The sequence below is a fragment of the Molothrus aeneus genome, chromosome 5, assembly GCF_037042795.1.
Source record: "Molothrus aeneus isolate 106 chromosome 5, BPBGC_Maene_1.0, whole genome shotgun sequence".
NCBI lineage: Eukaryota > Metazoa > Chordata > Aves > Passeriformes > Icteridae > Molothrus > Molothrus aeneus.
In genome coordinates, this window is record NC_089650.1 from 57,358,606 (window position 1) to 57,376,659 (window position 18,054).

General features: G+C 39.4%; 1 protein-coding gene across 3 annotated transcripts in view; it reads left to right on the forward strand.

Annotated features, from left to right (window-relative positions):
• Positions 1-17,351, forward strand: part of ORC5 (origin recognition complex subunit 5) — a 71,459-nt gene extending 54,108 nt beyond the window's left edge. For all 3 annotated transcript variants that reach the window (XM_066550858.1, XM_066550857.1, XM_066550859.1), the window contains exons 14-15: positions 4,551-4,663; positions 8,358-17,351. In XM_066550858.1, coding sequence (XP_066406955.1) covers positions 4,551-4,663; positions 8,358-8,403 — 159 coding nt within the window. In that variant the 3' untranslated portion in view covers positions 8,404-17,351. The remainder of the gene's footprint in view (positions 1-4,550; positions 4,664-8,357) is intronic.
• The last annotated feature ends 703 nt before the right edge of the window (positions 17,352-18,054 follow it).

Below are 18,054 nucleotides of genomic sequence, written 5' to 3' on the forward strand. Positions count from 1 at the left end.
GTAGGTTTTGATCAAGTGCACAGGCTTTGAGAGCTATGGGATGATGGTGCTGCAAAGCACCATTCATGTGACTGTGAAAGAATGTAGTGCCCTTGTCTGACAGAGCTGAATATGGAAAGTTCTTCATTTCTTGATGTGTTTGACGTTCAGAATCTGTGTGTGACAGTGAGCCAGACTGAAGAGTTAGAATTAATTTTACATCTTGGGCAAGATAATTGAATATTATAAACTGTAGAGATGAAAAAAACGACACAGATCATTTAGTATACTTCTGCCAGTTTGAAATTGTTCCTCCTTTCGTTAATATTTTTCCAGTCCAGTTTAAAATGTACACTTTGTGAGATTTCAATCACATCTCTGAGGAAGCAGCTTCCCTTCCACCCCAAACAGCATCATTTTCTGTTTATTTTTATCCTATGGATTTGAGATATGTCCCACACTTGGTGCAGACTCTTTCCTGGATAGTCTGTCATTGCTTACCCAAGCTAACCATGCGTTTCCCTGTGTCATGGGTTCTAATTCTGCTTGTGTTTTGCACCTCAGTGAATATTTTCTGGCTTCTTGTGGTGTCCTCGGGAAGAGCCCAGCCTTTCTCAGCAGAGAGCCCTTCCTTCTGGAATCCTTCTCACTTCCACACAGCCATGTGCTCACAAAGCCAGTCTTTGTGTCTGCTTGGGGAATGATGCAAGGCCCATCTGTTAGTCCAGGCTGATAGGAAAAAAGCTGCCTTGAAGGATGACTTGTGGGTTGCTTGTTTTTTCCAGAGGTTTCAATGTCCATATTTGACCAATGAATCTCCAGAAGCAATCTGAGTGGTCATTCCTCCTGGGAACAATTATCTGCTGTGCTTTTATGATTATTCTCACCTTGGATCTAAGATGTCAGCAGCAGGTTTCTCACACAAATACATTTCAAAGCAAGTTCCATCATCACTGATTTTTAAATATACTGGTAAAACCCGTTTCTCTACATCTTTCAGATCAGAAAGGTTTTTTTTTCAGGTTCTCTTGTTATTCCTATAGAAAATTTAATTTAATTGTTAACTTTTGCTAGTATTAAATGATCACCAATTTAAGCAATTTTACAAATAACTCTAGAATTTTTCTTCTAACTATAATTTCTTTTGTTCTGAAGATTCTCAATAAATATTCTTTCTTATATCACCCACACAGTTTTTCTGGCTTGTTTCTAGTCTGTTCTTGCCAGATGTTTCTTCTCAAGCTTTTGTGATAATGAAATGGAGCCACTGTACCCATGATATTAAAAAAAAAAAAAACCTTAAAAATATTTCAAAAGCAGTGGTGTATTTTTGGCTAAGTGCAATTAGTTTGGCATTGCATTCATATTTTTCCCATCTGTGTTTCAAACTTTTGATGTGTCTTAATTTAAGAACATATTGCCTCCAAAGTTTTATAGTACTTGAACTTTTGTAGTAGTAATTGTTTTTCAGTTCTTAAGTTATAGGTGATACCTGGAACTGAAGTGCTAACAAGACATCAATATTGGTGAATTTTAAAATTATGCTACAAATACACTGTCTTAAACTCAGTTCATTCCACTGTATCCTGCTTTACCAGGTGCATGCCCTGCGTAGGCCCAGAGAGATTGCAAAATAGTTCAGCTTCAGAAGCAGAGTGCAAGTTAGGTCTGGTGAAGATTTAATACCATACATGGCTTTTTCTTTTTCTTCTTCTTCCTTCCTTTGCTCCCACCCCAGTTATTTGTCAGATGTTCAGCAGAGGTGCTCAAGCCTCTTGTGTCAGAAGGGATTTGGACCTTCTGTGTCCCAGAAGACTTCTGAACTGTTTGGTGAGGACAGTCATCTTTTATTTATTGGGTCTAGATTCAGCACAGAATATTAGAGAAACTTAATAATTCCACTTCTACCACAAACCAGTCTTTTCTATCAATTTATTGCACAAAATAGGTGTCTTGTCCATTTCTGTGGCTGACAGCAACAGAACACTCCTATATTGTATAAAGCAAGAAAAAATTAGAAGTCATTGCTTTTTCAACTCCATTGCTGGTTTTGATTCTCCCTGAATCCCCTGAAAAAGCTGTGCAAGCAAAGCTCCAGGCTGCTGCCCCCTCAGCAGGCAGGCTTTTGGACTTGTCCTTAGGAGATCTCTGCCTTTCTCCATGCACAGCCCAGGCATCTGTAACTACTGCATGTTGAATTCTAATCTAAAGACTAAAAAGTTAGGTATTTTAGCTTCTAACATTTGGCTGTCTGTAAGAAAGCTGGTCCCTACTCACCCCCCCTAGATATATGTTCTTTCCCTTTGTCTCTACTGAGCTTCTTTGGAGATAAAACTGTTTCTTGCCTGCATGAATTGAAAATGGCAGTTTTCTCTACAGCTGTCTTTTTAAGTAGTCTCAGGGTCAGGACTTGCTGTTTCTGCACTTGCTTCCCTGTGACGACTTTTATTAAGTGTTGTGAAAGAAATAAGTAAAAGGTTGCAGTTTCCTAAGTTCATTTCTCTGGTCATAAAGAGTAAAGCTACTCTTCATTTGTCTTGTAATATGGTATATTAGCTTTATTTATCTTGCAATATTGTATATTGAGTCTTTGATTTAATTTTTTAAGTCAAGAACATTAATGAAACTTAGTGTCCAGGCTGTTAGTTCAGATTTCTTGAGTCAGCCTTTAGTAAGGAGTTTTACATTGCTGACCTCGTGTTACTCACAGAGCATTTGGTGCTAGTTAGAAAAGAAAATGCAGAATTTGATGAAGTATTGCTGGAGCATTTGTAATGCAGCAGCCAAGGTCACTTTTACATCCCACATAAAACTGAGATGGATCTCCCAACTGCGCAGACTTTTTCTGTGGTCATGAGGAACTTCAGGGAACCCTCCTGCTATTCCTTCACTGGTGATTTCTGAATGCGAGACCAGCTGCAAGTGCAGTGCAGAAGGGATTTGCCAGTATTGATGCTCCTGGGTGCAATTGTTACAGCAGATTCCACCATAATGAATATGGATTTTGTTGAATGAAGAATGGAGAAAAATGTACTCTCATGAGTATTTTAAGAATATAAAACCTAACAAGTTTGAGGTTTATCCCAAGCCAGTGATATGTGCAAAGTAATTAATAAACTAGAATCTGAGACATTTGCCATATACTGAATTCAATTTTCTTTAATTTTGTCAACGCTAAAATTTGTTAAACTACGTAATTTATATATCTAAATTAAGTAAATGGAATTTGTCTTTGTGACTGTGTGTAGACCAGCATTCCTTAAACAAACTCCAGAGACTTTTCAGAATTTTGGCATCCAAACTGTTGTTGTCTTATGCCATATGAAAGAAAGTTAAGTGCAGGCTGTTTAAAAAATTACTTCATTCTTGGGTACCATATTTTTCTCTATTCTCCATAGGTAGGTATAATTTTTTTCTATTATTTTATTCCTGCCTTCTACAAGCACTGTCACAAATTTGAAAACCAAGTGTACTTCCAGCCAAAGAGCAGGGTTATTACTGAGTTAGGAGTACTTTTTTTATTGATATAACTTGCTGATGCTTTTTATAGCATTGTGCTTCCTTGAACATTTGAACTGACACTTTCTTCCTGAAATACATTATTCTTGAGGAATTCCTTACTGTCCTATTATCATTACTCAGAAGTAGGTCATGGTTGGTTGGGTTTTTGAAAATGAAACCTGTGGCCAGATACCATTTTGTCACAGAATATAACCTCATTGCCCTGAATTGTCTGTGGTATCTATTGCAAAGGCCAAGGAAAAATTTTCTTTTCTGCTTTTACTTCTTTCTTTCCCTGGTGTCTGGGAGGAGATAGGGAGACAATGGAATCACTACAGTGTCTCTTCCTAACTGAGTCAGAATGGGATGGCTGATTTCAGTGGTGACACCCCATGACTTCACTTCAGTGGTACCACAGCCATCACTGGAGGAACAAAGTGGAAAAGTATGCTGGTACATTGCTATTTGGGTAAAATAATCAATGGCTCTGTCAAGACACTGTATGTGTGTTTGTAGGCAAATTTCTCTCAATTCAGGCCCTGCTCTTTTTAACATACAATCTTCCAGCCTTTTCTTTCCAACCTTCAAATTCCTTTTTATCTGGAGTAGAGTGAAACATCCATCTGTTCAAAATGTGATATGATCTGGCACAGGAATATCCAACGTTGAGTGGAAAAGTTCAAAAGGAGATCTTCAGGGATAAAGCAAAGAAAATCCTAGTCCTTCCTGATTGTCAGGCAGAGATTTGGAAAATGCTCAGCTCATGCCTATTATTCCTGTTCCTGTGTTCAAAACTCCAGGATAACTTTTGATATGAAGGATGGAGGATTTAGCCTTTGTCTATCGCTGCTGGTGCTGAAAATGTAATGGCAAGATGTATGTACATTCCTGGGTTTTCTAGCTGCAGAGCTATATGGAAGTGAACAGTGAGCAAGTGAGAGTGACTTTCCAGAGAAAAATTAGAATTATGCCAAATGGAAGCAAAACCAAAACCAAACAAAACAATAAATTGACTACTGCTATTCATGTTAACAAAAATGACTAACCTTACTTGTGTCTCTTGTCCTTAGATCACCTCTCTTGTGACACTGCAGCTGTTATCCATGGTTGGCCAGAATGACCAGCTTGATGGACCACGATACAAGTGCACTGTGTCTCTGGACTTCATCAGAGCTATTGCCCGGTGAGCCTGTTAAGAGTTCATTTACTGTTGCATGTGCTGACTTGAAAGAGACTTCAAACCAAGTATTTGCTCAGTCTATAGCTCTTTGCAGACCAGAATAGAAAACCTGTGGATGTTTTCTAAGATTGACAGAATAAGTCATGTTATTTATGAGAAATGTTGTACCCAAGGTAAGTATAGTCCATTCCTGTTTTGAAAATGATTTATGCTACAGTGGCAGTATGTGTTACAGTAACATACTGTCTTTGTGCTTAGTAAAGGTCAGGGACTTCATGTGAAAATACTGCTCTAGAATGTCAGTCCATTTCATTACCAAAAAGCACATTATGGTATTTGAACCTGAAATTATATTTGGTTCTTAACAGTGTTGTGCATATGATATAAAAACTACACAGGTTATAGGAATTCTTGCGCATAGACTGTCTTGTGTGATCTGTTATTGATACAAGCTAATTCAGTTAGTGGATGTAAGTACATCAGCATCTTTGTTTATCCAGAGCCTTCAGTTGTGAAGTCTGAGAGGAGTCTGAGATCCATCAGGAGAGATGGCAATAATTTGCAGACAGAAATACATGCAATACAAAGGCAGCAATCAGGGCTATGTCTCCTATTTTATCTGTTGCTGCCACCTTATTAGCAAGTCTTGGATAAACAGTCTATAACCAGAACAGAGCCCAGAAATGACATGTGTCAAAAGGGAGAAATGTTCTCACAGCCAGCTCTTCTCTCTAATGTGGAACTAAGGAGGAACCTGAGGTGTCAGGTGTATTCCATAACCTCAGTGCACATGTTACTCTCCTGAGCTATTAAATGCCCAGTAGCCTTGTCTGTAAATGCAACAGATACACTTATTTCAGTTTTCAGTTGGACAGGCTGTAGAATGAAACTTTGTCTGGCTCAGGTCTGGCTGGACCACACTGCCAGGACCTCCACAGCTTTGCTATGTCAGTTTGCTATTCCCGGTAGTAAAGTCACTTGGTGAGTGATGCCCTGAAAAAGCTCCCCCTGGAACCAAGCACAGCAGACCATCTGCTCAGCAACATGGATCACTGTGTGTTCAGTTATACATTGGGATTTATCCTTGAATTGGGATACTTTGACAGCCCTTTCCTTGCAACTTTGACATCCTCAGAAGTTTCAGTGATTGTGTTAAAGTTGCTGGAAGGTAGAGACAGCCAGAAAACAGGACAAAACTTGTGCTGTGCAGCTCATGCTTAGTGGAGAAAGTGTTTGTCAGACACTCACTTCAAACCTCAGCGCATGGTAGTGTTTTAGCTTGCTTTCCTTTAGGTCTGATGTGTGTGTATGTGTATATATGTATGTATATAAACTGACTTTTCCTACATGTTTTGAGGAAGAAAGCAATTCTTTTTTCTTCAAAAGTAGTTTGCAGGTCTTCAATTGCTGCCTAGATAGGGCTATTTAAATTGGATGGATGGATGGATGGATGGATGGATGGATGGATGGATGGATGGATGGATGGATGGATGGATGGATGGATGGATGGATGGATGGATGGATGGATGGATGGATGGATGGATGGATAGATGGATGGATAGATGGATGGATGGATAGATGGATGGATAGATGGATGGATAGATGGATGGATAGATGGATGGATAGATGGATGGATAGATGGATGGATAGATGGATGGATAGATGGATAGATTTATTTTAGAGTTGGCCTGTTCTGCTTTTCTTCTATTTCTCCCTTTTTTAAAATCTTGCTTTGTTCCTTTGTTACAATTTTTATTAAAATGCACTTTTCAGACCACAGTATTTATTAAATCCTTAAGAGGATGATCTGTAAAAAGACAAGGTTTCATGAGCTCATTAGAAATGAACTTATGTCTTCCCTGGGTAGGGCTACTAGCTATAGGATGAAGGCCTGATCTTCTGTGCTTTAAGAAATTTCATTTTCTATCTGTGCAATAGTTTTGGTTGCATTTACTGAGAGAAGAAACTACTTTGAAATCTCAGCCAAAATGTGTATCAAATAAACATCCCATCTTCTGATTCTTCTTTCTCTGTTACTGCAATAGTACTAAAATAAGTTTATTAGTCACTAAAATCTTTAGATTTTAGTTACCATCTCAGCCTTTTTACTCCAGCATATTTCCTAATGGAGGGCTGAAGTGTGCAAAGAATGGGACAGAAAAGGATGTTCCCTCCCCACCCCCATTCAAGCTGTTCAGATTGTCATTTCATTTTCTGTGTTTTTTAAGCAAAAGTGAAGTTTGCACTACAAAAAAAGAAAAAAAAAAGCCACCTGTTTTTGGAAAAGAGTAAAAAACTTGTGTCTCTTCTTGGTGGCTTTTAACATGGTAACTGCTGAAGTGCACAGTCTCTTTTTTACCATGGAACCTATGTCTGGCTCTATTCTGTGGCATATACTCAATCTTTGTGGAAACATCTCTGTGCTTTACCACATAGTAGTTAAACATTTAGCTGAAGGTAAAGTTAGATGTTTCTTTGTTAGAAATAATTTCTGTTCTAAGAATTTCAAACCTAAGTTCATAAATTTTCTCTAGCTGAAGAAGGGCTCTTGTAGTGTTTATTGAATATAATGGATCTTTTTCAGAGAGTCTGTAATAAAAACCCAGTTGTTATGACAGGAAAATTCTGTTTCATTTAGTTGATAAGGTCAGCATTTGTTAGTGTGTATGGTTTTGTTTCTGTGGAAAGCCTTGTAATTAAAGCACTTGTTTTTGAGTGACACAATGTCGTGTAAGTCTAACAGTGGCCGTTAATGTCTTTAAATTTGTCACAGACTCCAACAGAGTATTTCCTGTTACGTATCTCGGAGATTTCTAAACTTTTTTCTCTGTCCAAAACGATGTTTTATAAAAACTTTTTGAAAAGTGGGTTACAAGCTGATGCATGAACAGAGACTATTAAATGATTGTAGTTCAACAAATAAGAATTCAGCTAGCTAATCTCACTTAGTATTGTTAGCAGCTATTTTTGCATCATTGAATACTTTTTTTAAAAACCCTTTTAATTTTATACTTGTCATTTTATGCAGTAATTTGCATTATTTATTCAAACAGTAAACCCTAGAGTCTGAGTGTTAGATTGTATAGAATAATGAGTTTAGAGACAAAAAAAATAATTATATGTTTTATTCTACTGCTGTTTCATTTTGCCTGCCATTAAAGTACAAAACTGTACATTAAAATCTTCTATCCCATTGATTGGCATTCTTAGATTTTTCAAATTTAGCTATGAACATGGGTCAACTACTGTCAAGACTGAAAGAACACAGGCTCCAGATGAGTACAGATGAAGGAGTACATGCTAAAACAGGTGGTTTAGGAGATGAACAACACATTTAATAGGATAAAAAGTTGTTGCTTTGCATCACCAACTAGAACATCAAGTTTGCCACATGAAAATACAATCTTATTAATATTGTGATATTTTTATTGTTTCATTATTGAAATAAGAGTCTTCCTTTCTTTACTAGGAAGTTATTATATTTCTTTTCTAGAATTTTACAAAGTTGAAATAATCAGAAGAGGGGTATTATAAATAATGAGAGAAATTAAAATTTCATTAATCTTTGCTTATGTTTCTTTTGGGGAATTGCTTGATTTTGATTGTGCAGAATGTCCTGCATGTGCTGTTTCCAAACAGGTTAAAGTCTTAGCACTGTTAAGATGATTGCTCTAATATACTGTGTTTTTGTTTATAGGACCGTGAACTTCGACATAATAAAGTACTTGTACGATTTCTTGTGAAAACAAGCTTCACAGCCATATGGACACTGTGACAATGACTAAGGCAAGCTGTGTTCATCTCTCTACTTAGCTGGCCAGAAAGAAGAGTATTTTGGCTCTTTTGGATTTGTCCAAACAGGTGCTGGCCCAGCATGGAACCTGATGAAAATACTCTGATTGGTCTGGGTGGATCTGAGCAGAGGACTATTTACCAGGGACCCTGGAGTATTTGGAAGCAATGTGTTAATTATAAACAGCAGGGTTTGAGCACAATCTGTTCTAGTCTTAATGATGTTATCTTAACACTGAAATTGCCTGAAACCCATTTACTTAGGACTGCATTTTGCTCTATGAACTCTCCCCAGTGCTTTGAACATGGCAGCAGCCGTTGTTTGTATGCCCAGTCTTTTCACTTCCTCTCCACAGGAATCTTTGCAATTGCCTGCCAAAGCAGCTTTTCCTGAGGCCACCATTTTAGGAGAGTGGAGTAGCAAAGTATAGTAAACATAAGAACATATTTAAAAATCAAGCTGGTACAAATTCTTCTTTCTCTTCAGCAGTATGTAGGCAGACTGTTACCCTGTCATATGGAGATCACAATGGTAGGAAACTCCCAGTTAGTCACCATATTGTCTTTTTCAGACCATTCATAAATGTTGACTATGAATGTATTTTTATGAAGCTCTGTTTTAAAAAATTGATTCTTAAACTTCTATCCCTATGTCAGACTTGAAATGTTTTATTTTTGCTTCAAAATTCTATAGTCCTTTCATGCTCATCCAGTTACAGGAAGTGTTAATTATAGTGCCATGTGGAATGAACCTACTTTTAACATACATACCACATAATGGCTTTTGTAACAGCCTCTGTCCTGTAGAGGAGGATGGCACAGCTGCCTTTTCATCAGGAAGGGAGAAATTCAACAGGTGAGAGAGTCCTTCTGCAGCAATTCCCCAAAAGTGGTGGAATAGTGAATAACTAAAGTTTTATGTTACAATACATAAAACTTTGTCCTTGGAAATACCTAATGGAACACACTACAATTGCAGCTTACAAGTAGAAAATACACAATTTATGGAGCATCCCCTAGTCCAGTTGGAGGTAATTGTCTTCATGAATCTGAAGATTTCAGTGGCCCTCTTGAAAACTCCAGGTCCCACAGACTGTTACTCAGATGTTTTACTCTTGAGTGCTCACCTTTGACTGACAGTGAAAGACCATGCCAGGTTCTAAGCTGAACATTATAGGTTTTTTTCAGGGAAAAATCATCAGTCTTCCCCCTCTTGCTCGTATATTAGAAATGGTCGAATACTCTGAACATATATGTAGTTTTTATTCTTCTTTCTTTTTTTTTCTTTCTTTCTTAGTTGTTGTTTTCTTTTTTTGTTGTTTTCTTTTTTTTTTTTCCCAATTGTGGATGCCTAGCCATGCTTCTGGATTGACACCCAAGTGACAAAAGCATCCTTCTGGCCAAGCTCTGGCTTCCTCCCTCAGGGGAGTGTAAAGGGCAGCAATGAGTCATCTCCGTGATCTGTTTTCCTTCCTACCGCTGAGCTGGATCCAACCCTGCACCTGTCCATGAGGTGGCAACATTTGTCACACTTACTGAAGTGCTTGGATGTGTATACATTGCCTGTTTTAAAAATGTTTACTACCTGCTTTTGTTTTTGTTCATAAAAATGTCCATAATGTGAACTTTGGGCTAAAATTTACAGTGTCTTTCTATCTTAGAGCTAGTGCTGGGCTGAGCTTGGCTTCTGTGGATCTCCAGTATGACTACCTAGAGCTGCAGTTTTTAGTGGAAAGAAGTTTTGAGGTATTCATTTGTCAGCTAGTCAATGTTAAACAGTAGCAAATAAATCATAGGGATTTGTAGTTTATGATCTGGATTAGAATTTGATATATGAAACACGATGGGACAGATTTGTTAAGTGCTACAAAACTTGAGTCACAAAATTTCATTTTCAGTAATCCCAGTCATTCCCACCAAATAGACCAGACCATCAAAACTCTTCAGCTCCAGATTTGGAGCACAAATTAGACCTAAAATAAAGGTCTTAGAAATTAAGCAGTGAGAAAACTTGGTGCTGCTGATACTTTTTGCAGTCTAATTTCTTCTATATATTAGTCTTATGAGTATTGGTGATTATTTCCAGTGTAAATCCAAAGGATAAGGATACTGATTTTTATGCAATGTAGTTAATTTGACTGAAGTGAGGTTAACTAGAGAAGGAGTAGTAACTGAGGATTCATTAGACAGAACAACTCTCCTTACTTTGAAGGCACTTTTTTGACCTTTGTGAAAGACTCCTATCAGTGAAATAAAATTTAAAGCTGAATCAGCAGAGTATGAGAATGAACAAGGTGACTGAAGTGCAAATGATTGATGTAGGCTATAACTAGGCTGATGATGAATAGTAGGATTTATTCTGACAAACTAGAAATATTTCTATATAGCCATGTCAATGAGTTTATAAATTACTGCTGAGTTTCTTACTAGATACCTTAGCAATATTCTGTTCTGAGACCCCATTTTCATGCATGAGGCCTCTTTTAGTCTCCTCTGGGCCAGGATTTCACCTCTTCTACAGGTGGTTTTGAGAACTGTGCAAACAATGTAGAGCCAAGATAGTTTAACTTGAAGCTGTGGCTGTTTTTAAGGGGGGCCCGGCTGAAGGGATTTAGAGAGTCCAGCCACCTTCAGCTACACCGGCACTCCCCTGGCACGAAGCCAGAAGCATGTGCCGACCGTGGGTGGGGTGAGAGGAAACAGTCACCGATATTGAAGCAACCACGCCGCAGGAGTGAAGAAAAGAGACGGCCCTCCTCTGCTGGGTGAATTAACTTGGTTTAATCCAGGGTAGGGGAAGTGCAGGGTGGCCACCCAAAGGTGGCGAGCGGAGGAGGAGCCCCGGGCCCCTCCGGGGACCAGGTTTTACAGGGAAGGGGTGGGTACACAAGAAACCAATCACAGAATGAAAATTTGCATACATTGAAGACTGATGGGTGGTGTGGATCAATGGGGATAGGTCAGGGGAGGAGCCCAGGCCTACCAGCCAATCACTCGACACCCTAGCTGGAAGATTCTGGAACTTGGGGCGGGGTGCTGGTGATTGGCAGAAGGCCTGGGGAGGGGATACAAGGACAAATAAGGGATAATGAGGGAAAATGAGGAGGGGAAAACCGTGATTGACATAACTGGGGGTTTGAGCCAGACCAACTTGCCAAGCTAGGAGAGGGGGGAACGGAACAAACCAAACACAAACCACAACATTAACTAATCAGAAAAGCTTCAGTACCTTAGTGCTACAGTATGTATTTTAAAAATAGACAATTTTTTTCATAATTCCTGAGTCACAAAGCATTAGAATACTGAAAAAAATTACAGACTTACAGTGCTTTTCTCCAGTGGCTGATCCAAATATTAACAGGAGCTGGGACTTGTTCTTACAAGGATAAAGTAATGGAAAAAGAAATGCAGCTGTCATCAGTTGTGAAGAGATTAGTACCCTTGAATAGCTCTGGCTTCATCAACAGCTGCATTTTCATGCACATAACATGGAGATTTTATTTGTTAAGAAGGCTTGCAAGGCTGCATCAACATGTAATGAGTTGATTCATTTTCTTGGACAGTGATTTGTCTTGCTTTGGTTATTCCAGAACCTGCTGTTTCTGCTGTAATAATTCCTGTAGCTATTGACTCTTTTGGAGTGAGATAAAGAAATACATTTTTATTTCAGTACCTTCTGAGTTCTGATGCTTCTATACACCATGTAAAAACATATTCATTCTTGCCATTGGTGAAATTTTTCCAGTATCCACCAAATACCATTTTGACAAGGCCCATCAGGCACTATGTTTTCTTCTGATAACTGGAACATCCAGCCATGTCAGGAGAATAGTGTGAAGGACAGGATTTCCAGCAGGAATATAGGAGATATTACATGTCTGTGACCTGTGGACAAAATGTACCCAGTTAAGTATCTCAGGATTAGGTGTTTTCTCTGCACTTGTACTGGCAGAGATGGCAGGGAAGGGTGAGAAATGGCAGGGAAGAGTAAGAAATGGCAGGTTCTCGAGGGCTGCCTGGAGGTTGGTGTACTGTGTGTTCTGGTCAGTCCAGACAGTTGGGGAACAGAAGATCTATTCCATCCAGAAGTAAATCCTACCAGAGGTGAATAACTTCTCCAGTTTTCTCAATGACAGAATGGCATAACTTACAAAAGAGCTTCATCATTGCTGGTAAGCATGCATTGGGATAAAGATACAGCTTGATTAGCAAGTCTAATCATAGACAATACAAAATTTTTATGTGTTTGTAGATATTGGAATGGCTCCACTAGAAAATTGAATGGGAGATTAATAGCAAAACCGTGTGGTTTTTATCTCAGCTTCATTGTGAGATCTTTTGCTGTGAATAGGCTGATTCAAATGAACTGTACAACACTCAGATAAGGATAACTTTTTGATTCTTTATTTTTGTGCATGTTTATTAAAAACATTTAAAGAAAAAATCTGAAAACAGTACAGGAACTGTTTGTGTATGCCAGCAGAGTTGAAACTGCAGAAGTACAATCCTTATAATGACCATATTCATGTTTTCCTGAAAACTTATGTCTTTAAAAAGCCACAGCTCAATGGCAGATGCAAACCAAAAAACATAAAAATACCATACTGCTACCATACTGTTATTGGACATGAGCAGTATATCAGCCATGTATTTGAATAACCAAGTATCCACCCCGGTGTCTGATATCAAGGAGCTCAGAAGGATGGCATTAAAGTAGGACCAGCACTGGGCAGTCAAGCAGCCCCTGGATGGAGGTGTTTCCATGCTGTTGAATAAGGGAATGTCTGACTGTATGTAGGGGGTCTTGGAGAGGGAACATGATGTCCAAAGTACCACCAGTAGACTTAATATTGGAAGTGTTGTAGTGTGTTGTACTTAGTACTTAGAGCCTCTTCTCCTCTGCCAGTGACCAATACCCCATAAGCAGGAGAAATATCCCTAACTCTTCTTTCATTTGGTTCAAACTACATTTGGTAAGAAATCATTTCCGCTGGTGTGTTGCCGTTGCCAAAAAGGATTTGCTATGCAACTCTTCCAAGAGAATTACCACCAACAGGCAGCAAAGTACTAAAAGAAAATACCCTCCTGTTTGGGTAGGCAGCTGGGCAACTCCAGGAGGGAAACAGGCTGGGCTTTCCTCTGAAAAAAAGTTGTGGACGAACTTGCCCTTTTGACAGCTTTGATGTTTTGAAGTATCCGGAGCTCTACCAGACTTCTGTATTCCTCTCTGTTTCTTCCTGTACCCTCCCACTGCCATTCTGTGATTTTGAAATGGTTCTTACAGAGATCTGCACCAGAAGCACAGCGAGCTCCTGAGCTTGACATCCCACAGGGGGTGCTGCTGTGGGCTGTCTGTCACCCTGTGGTGCAGGTGTGCATTGTTCAACTAACCTATTGCCACATACTGCCTTCTGTCCTGCCAGGACTTGTTTGGGTATTTGGAGAGGCTTTGGATTTGGTTTCAGCAAGGTCCTTTTCCAAAACCTGGTGCAGTATGTTGAACCATTAATGCTGAACTGGTGTTCATGTTTCATATTTGTTCAGTTTTGATGAAATGCTGATGAAAAGCCCATGTCAGTCTCAGACTGATGTATTAAATGTGATTTTTCTTAAGCAGCACAGCAAAGGTGCAGCTTTGCCTAAATTCATTCAGCACATATGTTCCATTTTCCTGGCACATAGATTTTCTACAGAACAGGATTTCTAATATGCAAATAGTTTCTTTTCTGTATTCGATTCCTGTTCAGGGAAATATGTGCTGCGCATTATTTCATGTACCTTCTTCAGATAGTTGAGTTCAGAGGCATAAAAGAAGGCTGGGAGGGCTGGGAAATTGAGCTTTACTTGCAGGCTTTCCTGGAGCCTATACATTGGTATTTCAGCAGCTGAGCACTTCTTCTGTCTTCACATAGGTAATGAGGGTTTTCATATAGGCACCTCCTAAATCCCAAGTCAGAGAATAGTTGTGAAAAGAGAATAGCTAAGAGTGACATAAGTAACCTCTCATTAAAACAGCCTTGCCAGATGAGGGAGCATGTTTCTACAAAATCCAGCAAAAGAAGAGTGTACCTGAGAGATGGTGATGGAGAGCAAAGTTGTTTACCATTCTGTTGGCAAAAGCCTTGATTATGTTCTCACTGTTTGCATCATTTTTCTTTAGTTAAAGAGTTTTTACTGTATTTATGATGGTGCTGTTTCTCCCTCTACCCTGTTTCCATCAGTACAATCCCAGCTGTGGTTTTTTCTTCCTCTGCCACTGCACCCAGTGCACTGAGAGTTCCCACCTGGGCCAGCAATTTGTTTGGGGAAGTGATGCCCTGCTCTGTGATGCCACCCTGGATGCCAGCCCTGGTGTTGCCATCCTAGAGCAACTCAACATCTCAGGCTTGGGATGGCAACAGCAGAGAGTGGTTGTTTTGTTTTGCAGGGTATAGGAACTTCAGCAACATCCCTGAAAAAGAAAGACGTGATGTGAATAAGCAAAACCATCTACAAGGGAGGCAAATTATGTTATTCGTGTGCAATTACAGCAGTTCCTGAATTCCAGCTGCATGGCTGAATGAATACCCATCCCATTTCCTCACATTTACATTTTTATGCTGTTTTTGATTATTTCTTAAGGATGCAAATCATTAGGAAACAGCAAATAACTGGGAGTTCTGCTCAAACTTTCTGAGAACAGTGTCATGTTGAGATTTGGGAATTTCAGAGAAAATGAGAAGAACAACCAAAGACAAGTACACGATTTCTCCAGTGATGTAAACAAACCTGTAGCTCCTGCCTCCCAGGGAGGGGAGCTTCTTCTCTGTCAGCACAGGCTCTTTCACTTGACTGAGCCTGGGGCTGGGGCATGTGCAGGAACCTTAAGTAACTTCTTCAGTACTACTCTTCACTTCAAGCAAGATAGAGCATGTCTGGAGCTATCAGTAAAGAGATGTGTTTATGTATCCTGAGTGGGTTGCTTTTCAATGGCTTAGAATCCTTTACAAAAATCTTATCTAATGTTGAGAGTGTGGGAGGGGTCTCTTTGGTTGATTATAGGAAAAGCAAATATGATGGTTGTGCAAATAGTCACAGTTACTTTCTGCAAAGTAATTTGTCCTCAGCAATGCCTCTGTTGTTCACCTAGTTTCTTCTTTTAATGTCAGACTGCTGAAGAGACTGATGCTGATCTTTCTGATCCATGTGGGATGCATTTGCAGAAATAAATAATCTCATTCCTAAAACGTGGGGAAGCAGGGGATTAGACTGAAAATTCAAACTGCTCTGTATGGGCTAACCCTCATACTACAGGAGTCAGAAGTCCTGATTTCAGAATGCTACATTAATATGTGTCTGGTTTATATTTTCCTCAGATGGTACAACTTCATGAATTTTTGGTGTTGAAGGCAATTAGATGTGTGACCGGGGCAGCTGTTTTCCATTGGTAGCTAAAGAATATCTCATCCATCAGAAAAGACAGCACTGTCTCTGCATGTTCACAGCTGAAGAGATACAGAGATAGTGGAGGAGGTCAGGTGGTGCTGCTGTTTCCTTCTCGATTTCCCTTCCTGGGGAGGTGAGGGTGGTGAAAGAGCACAATAAGATCATGAATATCAAATGATACTCTCAGTAAGACATGGATCACCACAGGTTTCTGATGATCCAAGGTCTGTGACTATGAGCTGCCTTTAGAGCAGTTGGATTCTCTTTGGGGGTGTCATCTTTGGTGCTCAAACTACTGAACCAGTCAGAGGAGGGAGAGGACACCTTTTCTTGCCTTTGTGCCAGGCTGCTGCTGTTGAGCTTTTCAGCTGAGAAGGATGCAAAGTTTGGAGCACCTGGGAACACGTTTGGACACAGAGGTCTAGAATGGTTACATGGATCACTGTGGAACAGATCTACTCCTCATTCAGCTTGTTGAAATCACAGAAGAGAACCAGTCTCAACAGGGATTGGGCTAATCCTTTTTTCTGTTTGTGTCAAACAGTCCTTGCTCATTAAAAACTGGAATTTCTTTTTGCTTGAAACAAGTAAGTCAGCATGGGCTGCTTACCCAGTTCCAACTCTGACTGCTGAGAAAGTCATTATTTATTTTTAGCAGGTTAAGAAACATCATTTATGCTAACCTTTTTTCTTTTGAATTCTTTTCTACAGATGCCTTCCAGAAATCTTTGGATGTTCAATATGTTACTATAGATATATAGTAAAATTTTGACAGCTTTCCTATTGCTCAAAACCTGAGGTTCCCTACAGAGACCTTTTCTTCACTGTAGCCTTATTGCCAAGTTGTCAGAGCATTAATTAAACTAGAAGAATAAGGCATTGCATGTAATTTCCTATACTGGATGCCTTCATGTCAGGGACATATCTCCATGGTAAGAACCTGTATATAAACAAAAAATAAGCCTGGCAATGCTACAAAAGCTCATACAGACTTTTAAGTGAGAAACATGGCAAAAGAAAATACAGAGTTTAAAGCAAAGTATTTCTTGGGAAAATGAAGACTGCCGAATACTGCAGTCATTCAGAACAAATGTGATGATTTTGTTTGGCTATTTGGAGTATTCCAATACTACTTTTAATCTCCATATTTTAGATATTTATTGACTCAAATCTAAAAGTTTTCTTATTCTAAACCCTCCCCCCCCTCATTTATTATAGGTAGACTTACTGTTCCTTAGTGGGATTATGGATTCTCTGTACAAGCACATAAAATTATGTATAGTAAAACTTTATTCCTTATAAACTGCTAATAATTTGCATACTTTTCATTTTGCTGCATGGATCAAAATGTCTTCATATACTATACATCACATCTCAATTTGATATGCCTTTACTCTGCCGTTTAGAAGTCAAAAATACAGCACACATGTTGATGTTTTTCCTGCAATAAAATGAATAGATGCTCAAACTATAATTGCAATCCACTCTTTGCTAAACCTGCGGCAGAGCCAAAGCACTACAGAAAAAGGAGTATTTTTCATTTTTTTTCCTCACATTTTCAGGGCTGTGTGTTTTTGTGACTCTTCAAAAAATAAATTTGATCATTTGCTGCCAAACTGAAATAAAAAATTTTCAAGAGCTGAAAAGAGAAAATTGTGCTTTAGGAATTACAAAATGAAGGGGATAAAACTGTCTGGAGGATAAAATTGCTGTGGGTACACAGGGTCTTCCCTTTCTTCTCGCCACGTTCAGAGCGGTTCCTGAGGGGTTGCGTACAAAGACTCTCCATGAAGGGGAGCACTGCAGCTGTTTGTACCTGCCTGTGCCACTGAGGCTCGGGGCCAGCAGAGGGACATCCATCACTTACAGGCTTGGTTCTGGTTCTGGCCAAGAGCACAGGAGTGAAAACTTCTGTGCCGCTGACAAGAGAGAGCACTGGTAGTGTCTTCTGTCTCAGCCAGACACAAGAGCACTGGCAGTCTCTCAACATGTTATTTGAAACATTTTCAGGCTTGAAAAGTCCTTGCTCTTGTGAGGAAGCTCAGCTCCATGCATGTGTTTCTGGGCTGGAGCTGTGTGGCTGCTCTCCATACCAGCCTTCACTCTTCCTCCAGGAGCTCCATGTCCAAGGTGGGCAGCGTGGCCAGAGGTCTTGGTGGTGTCTGTAGGGTGACTGT